The 16,981-nt window shown below is 44.4% G+C and overlaps 1 protein-coding gene across 4 annotated transcripts in view; it reads right to left on the reverse strand.

Moving 5' to 3' along the window:
* Positions 1–16,981, reverse strand: part of ARHGAP26 (Rho GTPase activating protein 26) — a 411,458-nt gene that overhangs the window by 258,392 nt on the left and 136,085 nt on the right. For all 4 annotated transcript variants that reach the window (XM_031671891.2, XM_072955787.1, XM_031671880.2 and 1 more), the window contains exon 10: positions 12,728–12,822. In XM_031671891.2, the coding sequence (XP_031527751.2) occupies positions 12,728–12,822 (95 nt within the window). The remainder of the gene's footprint in view (positions 1–12,727; positions 12,823–16,981) is intronic.

Consider the following 16,981-nt stretch of genomic DNA (forward strand, 5'->3'; position numbering starts at 1 on the left):
ACTTCTCATCAGTACCTTAAGCTCACTAGTTATCCTGACTAGCGTTTCTATACTGTTCTTTAAAATGCAGTTAATAAGAGTACCTTATTGTGGGGTTGTTGTGAAGGTGAAGTGACCTATGTATAAGGCATTTCAAGTGTCAGAAACACAGTAAGTGCTCCAAAAAGCAGTTGTTAGCACAGGGGCCAATGAGGGGTGCGTGGGTGGAGGGAACGGATGTCCAGTGCGGGGTAGGGTCAAAATTATGGAGGGAAAGGTCAGGTATGGAAAGCTTAACAAGGAAAAGGAATGAGCCACAGGTGCTTTTGATGTGCACGACCCCACCCACAAAACACTCACGCAGCACTGAAAACTCACACCTCCACCACAGAGCAGGCCAGGCCACGGGCTGACACACAGGCTCTGACGTCATGGCCATTTCCTTTTTCCTCTTGAGTAAAGCATCAAAGTGGCCTCCTTCCCCCTTCTGGAATTAATATCTGATCACTGATGGACAAAATTCTTTAGCAAATTCTAGAAAATCTGCCAAGGCCCTCTCTCCACCCACCAGATGAGAGAAGAAACAAATGACTTACAAGCCTTCTTTTGGTTAAGTCTTAAAATTCTACCTAAACTACAACACCCTCCGTTCACTCTGAATCAGCCCAAAGTCAGAGCCACACATCTGGACCAGCCTGGGAATCATGAGCAAGGATCTGCAATCTTCTCCAACACCCCACCTCTCACACGACAGGGGCGATGCTCCTATCACAGGGCAGACTGCTACCCATCGCCGTATCTCCTCCAGCACTGCCTCCATGTAAAGCAATACATCGTTTAGCAACACATTCAGGAGCCTGGGACCACAGAAGTCAGCTCACAGCCTTCTCACCAGCCAAGAGCAAGCAGAATCACAACCAGCCCTGATTCCAGGGTTACTCGACAGCCTCCCAACTCTAATCTTATTTCTGAATCTGAGTCAACAATGGTGAGCTCAATGGCTTGGCAATTCACCCACTTCCTATTGGACCAGGAAATGCTATTACTAACTCACTCCACCCCACTGAAACAAACATTCAGAATCTAACAGTACTGTTCTTTCTAAATCGACCTCCAAAGATCTAGGGTTTACTCATTCATAAGACTATAAATCTTCTGCTGACCAGAGTTTACTCCCTAGCTTTAATCCACACAACAGCGCATTTCAAGGGTCGAGTTCACAGTGAAAGAAGGACTGTGGCACCTCAAGAAACATGCCCTCACAGACCTGTGCAGAAGACTTGCCTCACTATGCTTCGATAGGAAGACAGAGGGATATGATGAAAGTCTGGAGAACGGGCTGCCATCCACAGGCAAAAGGAGACAAGCAAGGGCCAAAGGAAGTGGTCCTTTGCTCTTGAAGTGCTACCAGGAAAACTGATCCCTAACCACTCCTGGCCAACTGCAAGCGTTCAAGCTTCAGCAGATCTTCATTTACACAAAGATACGGCCAGAGCACAGTAATTCTGGTGAATGACGTCTCTTCCATGTCTGTGTAGATTACAGAGTCAAATGTCAATAGAGACCAGGCAAGTAAGCAAAATGAGGGAAACTGGTAAGAACCCTCACTGCCCAGAGGAAAATAAGCTTGGTCTCATTTTCCTTAAAACATGTAGCCCGCCCTTTCTTTCTTTCTTTCTTTCCTTCTTTCTTTCCTTCTTTGCACTTTTACTTTTTGATAGACTTATAGGAAAAAGGGAGTGCTTCCCCTCTATGGGAAAAACAACAGTGAAAATACAAAGTAAAGTGGCAGCTGTCACCTGTCATCATGGTGGGGGTGAACAGGGCATGGTGGAGACTGCGGTCAAGCAAGAGCACACGTCCCATCTAAAGGAGGCACCCACCTTTCAGCTCTATAAACAGCTGCACAGGGGAAGGCGGGATTCGGCGTTCAGATTTGTCCCATCTTAAAATGTTGCCTCCGGTGCTACTCAAGCCAAACCAAACATGTCTGTGGGCCAGCTTACAGCTTCTGGGGTCTGTGTCCGTCCTTCTCTGCCCCTCCCTACACCAGGCTCTCGCGGCATGTTGCAACGTCACCTTGTACACTGGGACCAACAGTGACGCAGGTCTGCATGCTTGATGCACCTCACAGTTCAATGCAGCGGCGCCTTTCCGGATCACCAATGAAGGAGGAACTTGGGATACTTTCCCATTTTTTCCAATACTCAGGACCCAGGGTCACCACAGCAGGGCAACATTAATCTCCTATTTGGACACAGCAAGCTATGACTCTGCACAACGATGCATGCTAACCAAACACTGACGGTCCTTGTGCATGACAGATCCTTGTGCAGGAGACGAATGTAAATGCCTGGGTTGGGTACCGGTGAGAGGGACGGAACGTGACTGAGGAACCAGAAGATGCGAACTGGCAGCCCCCAGACTGTAGCTAAGATTTACTGAGCGTTTATTACTGGCCAAGCCCGGGGATAAGGACTTTGCATTATCATTTGTTCCTCACAATGAAGTAGGCACTGTCATTATACTTTCTTAAAACACTAAGACTTAGAAATGACTTGCACAGTCGTGCACTGCTGTAAGTGGCAAAGCCTCAGCCTGAACTCAGCCTGCCTGACTCTAAAGCAAAGCCCATAGCCCATACCTTAAGCACAATGCTGGACTGCCCCCTGGTGCACGCAGTGACCAGCAACTTCGGGGGAGGCAGGGAGGGGGGAAGGGGGAGGAAGGCACTTCTCTCTTTCACGCTCTCTCTCTCTCTAGAGGAAGGAAAGGGGAGAAGGAGGAAAGAACTTCCTCTCCCCCCACGGCGCCACACACACACACACACACACACACACACGCCCCTTAGGTTTTCAGAAGTAGGCTTCTAATCAATTCTTCAAAAAGGACCTGATCATAACGAACAAATGAACCAGAACCTATTACAGCCTGCAGCACTCACCTCCGGGGAAGGGAAGGTCCTAAAATAACGAGGACCACAGCAGTAATACTAGTCTAAAGAGCAGTATTGCCAATCACATCAGATAACTTCCCACATTTTTACTTTAAAGGAGACTGAATTCATGAAATATCAGGAAGCCTAGACAAAGACATCTTTGGCACATTAAGTTACATGGTCTTTAATGGAACAGATACCGACTGAGTGCCTGTTACGTGCCAGCCACGATGCCAGGCACCAGGGAGAGAGGAGGCAGCACACTGTAACACACGGCACCGGGGGGAAAGCGGCATTAATCGCCGGGATGAGCAACACTCAGGGAAAACGCGAACATTTGTTACTGTTGATAAGAAACTATGGAAAAGTATTCTAATTCAAGAAATCTTCTAGGTCATTTGTCAGTTTTTTTCTTTGCTACTATTCTATCTCATGATGAAGAGACCTGTACATAAGTGGAGTTTCCTTGCTGAATTATTCCCTTTCTTCAGACTTAGGTAACAGCAAAATTTTGGTTAAGACTTCTAAAAAATAAACTCATTTTATATTTAGAAATTGGCAAATCAACTGGTATACCCGATCAACAAAACTCTAAATTTCACTATGCAGACTAAAGAATAGAAAGAGAAATAAGAAATAGGAGTAAGTTACAGAAATAATATAAGGCTGCCTTATGTCACATCAGAGTCCATTAATCAACGCATCTGACTTACTTAAACCAGAATCTAACAGCAAATACTCTCATTTAACTTTTTTACAAGAAAAAAACCTCAGTAATTTAAAAATTACATGAATTCTAAAGAGTCCGAGAATTTCTTAAGGAGTTTATTTTACAGAACCGCTAAGGAGCAATTCCGAAAGTAAGATCCTCTCCCCCACTTTCCCCCCACCCAAGTCATGGAAGTCAGAGCAGTGTAACACCCTCCGAGGAAGGAAAAAGCTATTTCCTCTCTGAAATGTCAATGGCATTGAGACCAGCACTCCAACCAACTGGCAGGAAGGCAAAATCAAATATTATTTCAAACAAGGGGTGAGAAGGGGAGGGGAGGGGAAGCTTGAAACCAGGAAAAATGGATTCATCTGTTGCAACAGATAAAAACGCACACTGCACCAACAGGGAAAAGTAAGACTGCCTGGTTCTCAGCACACGCTGGACAGTCCAAATCACCCATCTTTTTGTCAGCATCCTCAGATAAGCTGTCGCTGAAGCAAAGAGCCTGATGCTTTAGGTCAGAAAGCAAGGTAAAAAGGTAATGTTTAAACAGAGGCTAGGGTAACGGAGCATGCTCGTTTCTGCAGGAAAATGGGTATGAAATAACCCATCATACAAGGGTGGGAGGAAGGAAGTTCTAGAGAAAGAATGAGTCATTTAGAATCTCTTTACTTTAAGGGGTAATAGTCACATGGTGGTTTCTTCTACAGGAACACACACACACACACACAGAGGCACCACTGACTACCAAATGTTCATGTATAAAGGACAGCTAATTTTCAACTGGACCTCCTAAGAGTTACTGATAGATATACAAAGCTGCCATCTAGAGGTTGAGCATGGAAACGAAGTCTGTTACATAAGATGACTGCTTTTGGAAAACACAGTCTTAGACTCACACAACCTCGTGAAGACACACAAAAAAGCTCATGCATACACACCATATACCAAATTAGAATAGTATTATTTTAACTTCAAATTAGTATGGTTTCCCTTTGAGACCACAGATTGGAAGGGGGGGCTTCAATCTTTTCTCTTGTATAGGAAACATATATAAGTAATAGATTATCGCACATCGAGTTTGAAAATGGAATCTTCCCCTTTCCCACATACACACACTTAAAGCAACTGTATCCACGCTCAGTACACAGATGACTTGGAAAGTCATGACACTATATCAAAAAGGAACGCCATCAAAATGAAACCAACCGGCTCAAAGACATACCCTCCAAAGCTAAATCTCACCACGAGAACAAGGAAGCCCCGGGTGTTAGGGTAGAGAGGAAAACTTCAAAGGAGCAACATCTCCTGACAGAAAACTACATCAGCAGAGAATATTACTGCATTCCATCTTCACAACAAGCCTGCAAGGTGTGACTAGCCCCATTTAACAGATGTGCTTAAACCACCTGCCCAGACTCACACAGCTAGTAAGATGGATAGTAAGATGGAGATCCCAAAATGAGACTTAGAGCTGCTTCGATTTTTTCCCTGCCTCCTTCTATAAAAACATACTTGAAATAAGGGTGGTGCCTCATTATAGGGCTGGGCTAGATGTTTTAGATCTTCCATAAATCTTTCTAGCCTCCACTGTTCTTACTTTAATCAATCTCCCATTTTCCTGCAGCGGTTTTGTTTTTGTTTTGGTCCTACCTATTCAGAAACACAGATTGTGTGAAGTTTCAGTTTAAATGTCAACTAACATGATTAAGTTCCTATAATCTCTGACACAGGAATTCACCAAAGTCCCAAAGGAAAGAACAAAATAATCTAACTTAAAAACTGCATTACCAGAAAAAAATCAAATTGCAGAACCACATGCACACAGTACTGCATTCAAAGCTGTAGCAAATGACATTATTCTGCCTCTGGGAGCAGATTACCTGAGACAGATATTTAGAACTGGGCAGTATTATATAAAACATACCTAATTAAACAACCAGCAAACAAAGAAACGCTCATCCTCTGTTGTGCAAACACACAGCACACGGTGTGAAGACAAGGACTGAGCAGACAGTAGCTGTTACATGCAGGCTGGGACCGGTTCAGAGAAAAGCTTGCAGAAAAGGAGGACTTCAGATTTGGTGTGCAAGAAAAATCAGATGATTTTTTTAAGAAGGAAAGTCCAAGAGATTCATAGTGCTTCATTAAACTTTCTATCTGTACCATCAGTAGAGTCTCTGGCAGGTAATGATGCTTAACAAATGAGGAAGGTAGGGAAGGGCAGAGGAAATGAGAATTCAGGGCATTCCGTTCACGCCATCATTCTGTGTAAGAGTAGAAGGGGGGAGTCCCTCTGTCTGTTACATTTTCCCCCCAGCAAATTCTAGACCTCCAAGTTTGCTCCAACACTCAACATACTGGTACATACACCTTCAGCTGCACGATGTGTGTGTGTCTGCGTGTGCCCATTCTATAATCCCCAGTGAGATCTGGAAAGCAAGGACTACGCTTGTCTTGGTCCCCATTACACCCTTGGCACCAAGTCCCCTTGTCACCCTAATACATTGTCCTTTGCCGCCCACCTCTGGAGAGGACCAGTGCAGGCACTGGGGTACTCTACACAACACATATCGTCTTCAAATGTACGGACTTGCGTTGGGCTCAGCTAGTCCTGGAAAAAATAAAAACATTCTAATTGTTTCCTTTCCCCAAGTATAAACACTGCCCCTCAAGAGACTCCATTGATTCTGTGCAATCAAAAAGAAGCCTTTTGTGCCTATTATTTTCCATATGGTTTTAGGGGCCCCTCCTGGAAACATCTGGGAGAAAATATCCATGTGTTACATACATCTGTGAGAAATTTCTTAAAAATAAACAAATGCAGAGATGCTGAGAGATGACGACCACTGTGATTCTTTAGCTTACACAAATATTTTCCCTACATTTGCTTGGTAATTTCCATAAGATGCTGCATGGAGGGGAGTTAGTTATTCGAAGTGACTGAAGACAGACGTTGGCTGGAATCATACGCCACCACCACTAACGGCTGCTTTTCGATGAAGTCCCAATTTTTGCCCAGGAATTTTACACTCAACTCCCTCAAAAAGAGTTAACACGCATGGAAGAAGAAATGATAAATCTATTCTTTATTCAACTAAAATATCAAATAGAAACTTTCAGATGTTCGGTGCTATGGCAAAGAAATACAAAGTCACCAAAGAATGCTTCTCTATTAAAGTATTAAAAAAAGGATGATTTTTAAACTGAAAAGCTCAGCTAGGCTACTGTAAAGAGCACCCAAAATAAGGAAGACAATTTACGTGCAAAGGCTGCTCTGTGACGTGGGGCTCCTTGCCAGTGGGACTGTCCAAGGAGGGGGTGGGGCCGTCCATTTAAAAGGCTGATGGAGCTTTTTATTCTGCATCAGTGAGAGAGGCCCTCCCTAGTCAACACGGTGTTAGTTTGCAGAGGATGCTGTCACAAAGTACCACAAACTGGGCTGCATAAACAACAGAAAGGCATCACCTCACAGGTCTAGAGGCTAGAAGTTGGAGAGCAAGGTGTAAGCAGGTGGGTTCCTTCTGAGGTACCCAAAGGAGAATCTTCTCCATGCCCGCCTCAGCTTCGGGTGGTCTCTGAGGCGTCTCTAAGCCATTCCTTGCCTGGAAGCCACATCACTCTGAGCTCTGCCTTCATGTTCACAAGGGGTTCTCCTTGGGCACGTGTCTGGCTCTACATTCAAATTACATCAGTCCTGTTAGATTAGGGTCCACCCTAGTGGCCTTATTTTTACTTGACCAACTCTGTAAAGACCCTAGCTCCAAATAACTTTCATTTTCAGACACTGGGGACCAGAATTTCAACACATGAGTTTGGCAGGTGCACAATTCAACCCATAACAAGTATCTTCTAGGAAAATAAGAGAATATCCTTCTTTGGAGCATGTCGTGGCAACACCCACAACCACTGCACATCGCACACGTTCTGTTACAGTCAGGTATTCTAAGTGCTAGAGTCCTGAAACTGCATTTAAAACCAAAACCAGAAGAGAAATGCAAAGTAGCATCACAATGATTGGATGGACATGATACCATGAGCTAAGCAACTTCTCAGTTTGGAATTGAAGAAAGACACGAGAATTTCTACTAACTTTCACTTCTCAGTGTTGTAAACCGTGAAGTCCTTCTGAAAGAAAACCAAAGACCAATGAAGAGCTACTATCAGCCTGGGAAACATTTGCTCAGAATAGTCCAGGGGTCTTCAGCAGCTTCTCAGGTCTGAAGCTCCCCCAAAACTAGTTCTGAAGAAAAAAAAAAAAAAAGGGCAGGCAACTAGAGAGAATGGAAGGATGAGACGTAATTACGTGGAATTCTCTAATTATGTGGAAGTCAATATAGAAGGCTGTAGGATACAGAGAAGGGACTACAGGTCTAGTTTTGAGATGTCAAAGGAAAAGAATTTAGGATTAAAAGGAGGTTTCTGAAATTCATTCACAGTACTACAGGGGATCTTTGACATAAGAAGTTCAAGAACGACAAATCTAAATCCCCAGACTCTGAATTAACACAATTTGATTTCCAGCTCATTCGTGGGTCAAAGAGTCACCACGGTTCTTCCTAAAGGAAGGGCATGGCAGGGATTAACCTCTTTTCAGCAGGATTTGAGCAAACTGACAGCAATGAGCTGGGATACAATGAAAACCATCAACTGGCAAATGGCACCACTGCTCTGATTGCTTACTTATGCTGGTCTCCTCGGTTAAACAGAAATGAGGGTCATGTTAAAAATAAAAGGCAAAAGAAGAAATGTACAAAAAAAAAAGTTTAAAAACCAGCATTCATGGAGCACCTACTGTGTGCCCTGAGCCTGGCCGGTGCTCTCTCTGGATGGCCTCTAAGTTGGCAGCCATGCGAGGGCTTTCTGAAGGGCGCAGGGCAGAAATGTGGGGACAGAGGCAAGTGTGCTGCTGTGGTTCACACACCACTCGTTCACATGCCAAATACAAATGACGACAGTGAGAAAGCAGGACTCGGGTTTCACAGTCAGCAAGCTGACGGCTCAGTGGAGTCCCCGAAATCCAAGTACAGACAGCACCGGGCTCATCCCTCAAAAACGTTTCTAAAACGTCCTGAGCTGTGAGGCAGCAAAGCGCCCTGCAATGAGTTCCTCCCATCCTCCGTTCAAACCCCCTGAGCTCTGGGTGAGACTCACCCTGTAAACTGTAGTAACCCGGGGTCCTTGGAGCACACACGTCCCTGGGCTGGAGTGAGGGTTACATGAGAATCACATGAAACCACACGAACAGTGTTCAGCTTCCAGAAAGTGCTCTCTTACCGCTGGTTCCCACATCCCTCCTCCGTTGTTAACAAAAAAAGTGGGTTTATTGTGGTTACTGCTGTTGCTTTTACCCTGCTACTCTGTGTCAGAGCCTGGTAACCACCTTTCTAGCTGCACGCGCCTCTATATGGAGAAGAATTAAGCTCCTTAGTAAAGGAGACTGAAGTTTCTCTTCTTTTTAATTTTTATCTTGTTTTACTGTTGTTTGTTCTATTTTGAATAAGGAAAATGCATGTCTGTGCTCTGGGAAACTGTATCATGATAAGCCCGCTGATCAGTGCACCAATGAAGAGTAAGAACAGAGGACCACAGAAGGGCTTATTCAAAAGGGGGATTGCAGGGTCTGTCTTGCCGAAAGTTGGACTGTGTAGGTCTGGGGCGAAAACGAGCAGCTGCGGTTCTAACAAGCACCCGCTTGGATGCTGAGAGCGGGCAGTTCTCACCATACAGGAAGAGACACTGATGCAATCCACTCGCAGGCCTGACCTCCTACAACATTACTTCCTAAAGGCTACAGCTTCTGTTACAGAGTAACATGAAGTATCAGCCCTGAGCCTGAAGGATAAAAGCATCCAAGCTTGAGAACCACAAGGTCACATATTCTAAGTCAAACAAGCCACACTTCAGCACATAGTAATACCTTGATAGAATAAAACTCATAGCCATCACATCAGTATTCGTATATCCTACAGTTCACACACTCCCGGCACACTCTGAAACCTCGCGCTATTAACCAGAGCCATTCCCTCTGTGGTGTTCACATTTCCTAGGTGGCCAACCTTGCATCTTGCTTCCCCACGCCCCGTACCTCTCTAGCCCAGCAGGTAGAAGCTGAGAAGTCTATGGAAGGTAGAAAAGACAGCAGGACAGCTAGCAGCATCACCTCCTCACTCAGTGCACTGGTGAAAAAGCAAGACGTAGGGGAGTCTTCCAGGGAAAGGGGCTCTGGGCAGAGTTCCCAGGGATGCCTCCCCTGAGCACATGGACATGCCTTTTCCCTCCTGTCTCAGTCCCTTCCTGGATGTGTGAGGAAAAGGCAGAGAGACACTAAGGAAAATACTGCCCAACTGTAATCTAATCTTTGAGACCAAAGACAATGACCTGTATAGAAAGCAGAAAGGTGTTTCACAGATGCTCTGTGTTCTTTGAGGTGACGGCCAGTCAGGTGCAGACGCAAGAGGAGACACAGAAGAGGCTCAGGCAAACAGAGTCTCGTATATTCACAGGTGCGGGACACAGGACGCACGGCACGGCACACAGGGCCACGTGGCAAAGAACCGGCATCATCCAGGAGACAAGTGGCGGGAGGGGAGAGCCCAGCCCACGACCTTCATCAGAGCTCCCACAGGAAAGGCAAGGCAGGGAAGGGTTAACCGTTCAGGAGCAGCTAGCCTGAATAACTTCTGGGCTGCTAGGCTATAGGAGTGGGTCCCTCAGCGCCTGTACCTGGCCCGGGATGCTTCAGGCAGAGGAATATTGCCTCCTGGGGTGCTGGGGCCAGGGGAGGCAAGGTGGCTCTGACCTGAAGTCCACACATCAGTGGCCCTCCCCAGGCTGAGCCCTCGGCTGACTCTAAGAATTGGCTAGCCCTGGAAGGGGCAGGATCTCCCCAGCCAGATAGCGTGTTAAGGTGTCAAAACATCAAAATAGACAGAAAAGTTAAAATACAAATAATACGAGAGAATTACCTACCCCCACCTCCGCTTATTAAGCGGGGACTTAGCAGCCTCATTCTGAACCTCAACCAAAGCCCCTCCATGTCACGCCAAGGGAACCAGAGACGGCGACTCAGAAGAAATCGACTTCCCAAACCCACTCAGTATGCTGAATGTGACACATTCGCTCTCAGCTTATAATTGGGATGTGCAAAGCTTTTCTAGGCCTCATACAGGGGGAAGGTGGCAGGAAGTGTTGGTAAGGGTGGAAATGAGATGGAGGAACCACGGTGAGTTTTAATTGCCTAAAAAACAACTCTCTACAACTTCTGGGGAACTTCTGAAGAAGAAAACAATTCAGCTTCAGGAAGCATCACTGACCTCTTTTACAATCTAGCAGGAGCTGCGCTGCGAGGCATGCCCTTGTCCAAGGAGCCCTGCAAACAGACGATCATCTCTGGGAACTACTTGTGTGACCAGCATCAAACAGCCGGCTCCCCTTCCACACAAGCACATCTGCTAACCCATCTTTCATGGATGCCAGGAGGAGGGATTCCCATAAATTCCACGCTGAGAGCAGAAAGATGCCTACAAGGGCTTAAAGCATCCTGATTGAGGATTTGTTTAAAATTAAGAATAACTGATCTCAGTTCGAGTCACCACCCTCTTTGTAATTTCCCCTTGCTACCCCAGCTCAGCCTACCCCTCCAAACAGCCCTTCTCCATTCCCTGCCCCTCTCACAACCTCCACACAGTGCACGATTGGGGTACTCTCTTTTCTTTACAAATTCCCTTTACTTTTCTGCATTTAGAGTCTAGCCTTACGAAACACTAGGTCTGATACACATGCGCAAGATGCTAATTAACAAGTTAAAAATGGCAAATCATTGAGCATATATTATTTGCCATCCGCCCAGTGTTTTCTATGCGTTCGCTTCTCAAAGCTTTATAACTCCAGGAACTAGGTGCTATTACCATCTTCATTTTCCAGAGAAGGAAATCAAGGCCCTGCAAGACTGAGTGACTTGCCCAAAATCACATGGCAACTGAGCAGCCAAGTCAAACATTAGATCTGGGTTGCCTGACTTGAGAGCCAAAGGTGTCATGACGAGACCACTAAGAAGGGACACAGTGAGTTTCCACGAACTTCGGATTCAGGCTAAGTGGGCACACTCTCTCCACGGGTGCTCGAGCAGCCCCGGCAGCTGCGACACAGGGAGACATCCCCGCGCCACAAGAAGGCACTGCAAACCGGGGTGCACGCGGAGGAGCAGAGCCCCGGCGGAACTCGGGCTCTGGATCCTCGACGGCTACTATAAAGAGGCCACGGGTAAACGTCCCAGGGAGGGGAGAAGCACCGGCTTGACAAAGTGGTGTGGCTTTATCTTTTTGTTAATAAAGGGGAGAAATTCAACAGCATTAAATGAGAATCATGCTGAGATTGAAGGCTCTTCATGCTAGCACTGCCGATCTTGAATAGGCAGCTCATATAAGCTTAACACGTGGCTCTCATTGAAAGAATTAACCTGTTGCCAAGTAAAGTGTCTCCAAGAACTGGAATGCTGTCAAACTAGCTCAACACCATGAAGTGGCACAGCTTAATGAGACTCTATAAATCTGGAGAAACACAACACAGAGCTCCCACTCCGAAGCCTGTGATCTTGCAAGAGGTCTGCTGTCTTTGCTGAGCGCACACACACAGCGGTGAGTGAAATGCTGTTAACTAAAAGCTCTTTTTTCAATTGAGCAGACTTCTCCCACTTTTCCCGCTACCTAATTCCTTCTGAATCATTTTATTAAATTAAAATTTTTTCAGTAAAAAAAAAAACTCCAAAACCTGAAACAGTCACGCTAAACAGTTTTCTTTAAACATATATTCATCCTCCTGAGATATAACACACATTCCCAAGAAGGGAGGCCCTAACATGAAAATAAAACCAAACAACCAACCAGGGGCTCAGTGCTGAATCTAAAAGATGGGAGAGGATATACTGATTCTTGCACATCAGCAACTGCCCTGAGGTCTACTCCAAACTGAGTATGAGAGGAGGGATGGAGAAGGGAAAGAGGAGGGAAACACCAGAAAGCTGTGGTCGAATGGACAAGGTGAGAGATCTAAATTCAGCAATATGTATTCCTAAGAAAAGCGGGACAGCTACTCACCTGTCTACTGCTTCCACATCAAAGCAAAACCTCTTCTCGATAGAGTCTGTTTTCCGCCGTGTGCAGGACTTGAGGGTGACTGACTCATCTTCTCCCTGTGGGGAACACACAGACCATCAAGATGAGGCCAGATCGTGGGCTCTGCTCCTCTCCAGGACAAACACAAACATCAGCAGGGTGATGACTTCATCTTCTCAAACCTGAGTGTTCACGCCCACAGGAGGTGGAAGGTGGATCACAAACCTTCTCAAGCAAGAGCCTCATGCAGCTAAAATCTGTAAGCCATGTTCTACTTAGAGCCAAACGTGCTCAGTATTGGTAGACCGTGATGGTACAGCATAACCCAGGCTAGATTAAACTCCTGCTGAGACTATTTTAAGTAGGTTTAATTTGTAGGTTTGGTAACAGTTGAAACAAGATGACCTTGAGGTCTCCTTCTATCTCTGAGCTTCTGTGATCTTGGTTCAGTGGTCACTTCTCAGGAAGACATTCCTAGACCAGGTCACGTTCTCCCAGACATGTTCACATAGCACCATGGACCCCTCCTTCCCTCATAGCACTGATCACAGCTAAACTTTTCTGTTGCTGTAAGTGATAATTCAAATACTATCTTTGTCCTTATTAGACTCCAAGCTCCCTGAGGGCATGCAGTGTCTGTTTTTGCTTACCCTTGTCCCCAGAGCTCAAACAGGCCCTGGAACAAAGCAGGTGTGCAACAAATATGTTTTAACAGCTTTACTGAAGTATGGCTAATGTGTAACAAATTGCACATGGTTAAGCATACAATTTATGAGTTTTGACATCTGTACATATACATGAAATCATCACCACAATCAAGGTAATGAATACTCCGTCAGCCCCGGGTATCCCTCTACAACGCACCACCCCTCCACCCAGTCCGTTCCCAGGCACACATTCAATCTGCTTTCTGTCACTACAGATTAGTCCACATATTCTGTAACTTTATAGACACGGAATGCCCTTTCATGTCTGATTTCTTTCACTCAGCATAATTCATTTGCAATTCATTCACATTGTACGAATCAAGAGTTTGTTTTGATATTATGTGACTGACAAGCGGTTATATCCAAATATATAAGCAACTCATTCAACTCAGCATCAAAAAAATAAACAACTCAATTAAAAAATGCGCAGAAGATCTGAACAGACATTTTTCCGAAGAAGACCTGTAGATGGCCAACAGGCACGTGAATAGATGCTCAACATTGCTAAATATTAGAGAAATGCAAATCAAAACCACAAGGAGATATCACCACACACCTGTCAAAATAGCCATCATCAAAAAGATCACAAATAACAAATGCTGGCAAGGATGTGGAGAAAAGGGAACCCTTGCACACTGTTGGTAGGGATATAAACTGGTGCAGCCACTATGGAAAAGAGTATGAAGGTTCCTCAAAAGACTAAAAATAGAACTATCAAATGATCCAGCAATCCCACTCCTGGCTATATATCCAAAAAAAAAAAATGAAAGCATTAATTTGAAAAGATACATGCACCCCAATTTTCACAGCAGCATTATTTATAATAGCCAAGATATGAAAGCAACCTAAGTGTCCATCAACAGATAAATGGATAAAGAAAATGTGATATGTGTGTATGTGTGTGTGTGTGTGCGCGCGTGTGTGTGTAAAACTACTCAGCCATAAAAAACAATGAAATTTTGCCATTTGCAACAACATGGATAGATTTGGAGGTCAAGTGAAATAAATTAGACAGAGAAAGACAAATACTGTATAAAATCACTTACACGTAGAATCAAAAAAAATGAAACATATATGAACATGACAAAAAAGAAACAGACTCAGAGTACAAATTAGTGGTTTTCAGTGGGCAGGGGGAAGGGGTTGGTGCAAGCTAGGGGTAGGGGATTAAGAAGTACAAACTACTATGTATAAAATAAATAAGCTACAAGGATGTGTTGTACAGTGCAAGGAATATAGCCAATATTTTAAATAACTATAAATGGGGTACATTTAAAAACTGAATCACTGTGTTATATACCTGAAAACTTACATAATACTGTTTAATATAAACAATAACTATCTCAATAAAAAATAAACATAAACATTAAAACAATAGAGGTAATTTTTAAAATCCATGGAACAAAAAAAAAAGTTTCTTTCTTTTTACTGCTGGGTAGGATTCCATTGTACGAATGGAATGCAACAGTTTTATCACATAGCACTAATTTACAGCCTAGAAACATAGATGTTTCTGTCCCTGAATTTCCTCTCTTTCAGTCACGTAAGAATTTCTTAGGGTCCTATTTTGCCTATATCTGCCGATCTCTCTTTCTAAACTAGGGGGAAATTAGCAAACTTGCCTAGTTTGTTGCATAATAGGAAATGTGACTGCGTATGGTAAAACTTGACCACCCACTAATATCAGGATAGCACACAAAACACAGAAGACCTAGGAAGAGACAGTTTGTATTCACAAGCCTTCCATCTATTGTCTTCTCCTGAATGGCTAAGATGAACTTCTCAGATTGAGAACTGCTCCTTCTGCAATGCGTAAATGTATGAGCGTAAACGCCCAAATATATGAGATTCTGACCTTGGTGATAACTAACTCTATTTCTGATTTAATGGTATTGGACCAGCTCCCCCTTGGAATGCTTAAGGGGAGGTGTCCCTGAGAAATAGGAGAAAACAGGGGATCTATAAAAGGTTCTCGAATATAAGCAGAAAAAAGAGGAGAATGTGATTCTGTTCCAAAGATGACTGCGTTACATCAGGAAAAATCTATCAAGACAATCTGTTCAACTACTGTGGTTTAAAAAAGTGGGGGGCAGGGATGGAGATAACAATCACTTAAACAAATAAATGAAGAGTTACAACCCTGACAAACACTACAATAAAAGAGGCAGATTGCACAACAAAAGCCTACATTAAGGGGATGTGACCTGGTCAGGAAGGTCAGCAAAGGATTTCTTGGGTTGGACTCGCAGGATCCACAGGAGATAAAACCAGAAGCACAGACTAGGGTGAGAACAGCAGGTGGAAAGGCCCTGTGGTCGGAGTCCAAGGAGCCCTGGAGAAACTGAAGGGAAGCTGCTGTGTCTAGAATCCCAGAGCGAGAGGGAAAGTGGACTGGGAAAGAGTTTGAGGGAGGCAGGGACCAGATCACGCAGATTGTGGCGTGTATCCTGAGAGCACTGGGGAAATAATGAAGGGTTTCCAGCCAGGGACCGGACAGGGTCAGCGCTGGGCTGCTCCAGGCCTCCCACAGAGAGGGGCCTCATCTCAGAGGGCAGGATGTGGGAAATTCTCTTTTACCACATACAGGGCTGGTCTGCAAGAGGACAGAGGAAATCTGCTCACATCTCCTGGACTGAAGTAAGAGAAAAGTGGATACTTTTAAAGAAAATAATCCAAGTGAAAGGGACAGGGAAGGAGAAAGACGGTAGAGAAAAAGTATGTTAGGAAAAGAAAATATCCCAATTATCTATGTTAAGTCTACCTCCAGCTCCTAGGAATGCTTCGTACAAACACGTATACAAAGATGTCATGATTCTCCTGTATAAACTGAAAAGACATCACCTCTGCCCAGCCAGTCTTCATGCTTTCTCCACCCTGAGGCCGAGGAAATAGAGTGGTGTTATAGAAAGCCTTTATATATATGTATACAATTTTTCTACTTTATCATGATTGGGCTCAGAATGAGGAGACACAGACTCCAGAATCAGGGTTACAGCACTGGTTCTAGGAATTCATTCACCGTACGGCCTTAAAAATCATTTTCTCTCTCTCACCTTGAATCCCCTCTTTTGTAAAGGAGGAGACCTGGATCAAACAGGATGGCAAAGGACAATAAAAGGACTAAGAAAAATATAAAACATAATATAAATGTAAGGAATTATTCCTAGGAAAATTATTTAGTACTGTGTTGGGCTCTGTCCCAAGAAGCTTATACACACTAACACATGTAAACCTCTTAACGACTCAGTGAAGTGTTGACTGTTATCTCACTGAAGCCCAAGGAGTCCCAAACGCCCACCATAGCTGGTCTCTGCCTCTTACTTTCAAGCGTGATCAAAAGGAAGATGAGAAAATACAAAACAGTTCTTCATTCAAGCCTTAGAAGTGCACAAGATAATAAGACCCAAAATAAAGGCTGTGAGAGAATAATCCAGTGAAGCCGATTTCTAGAAGGACTAAGAGCTGGAAAAGGACTGTGACTCGACCCAAGAAAGACAGACCTAACTCCATTTCCCTTTCATGAATAATA

The sequence above is a fragment of the Vicugna pacos genome, chromosome 3, assembly GCF_048564905.1.
Source record: "Vicugna pacos chromosome 3, VicPac4, whole genome shotgun sequence".
Lineage (NCBI taxonomy): Eukaryota > Metazoa > Chordata > Mammalia > Artiodactyla > Camelidae > Vicugna > Vicugna pacos.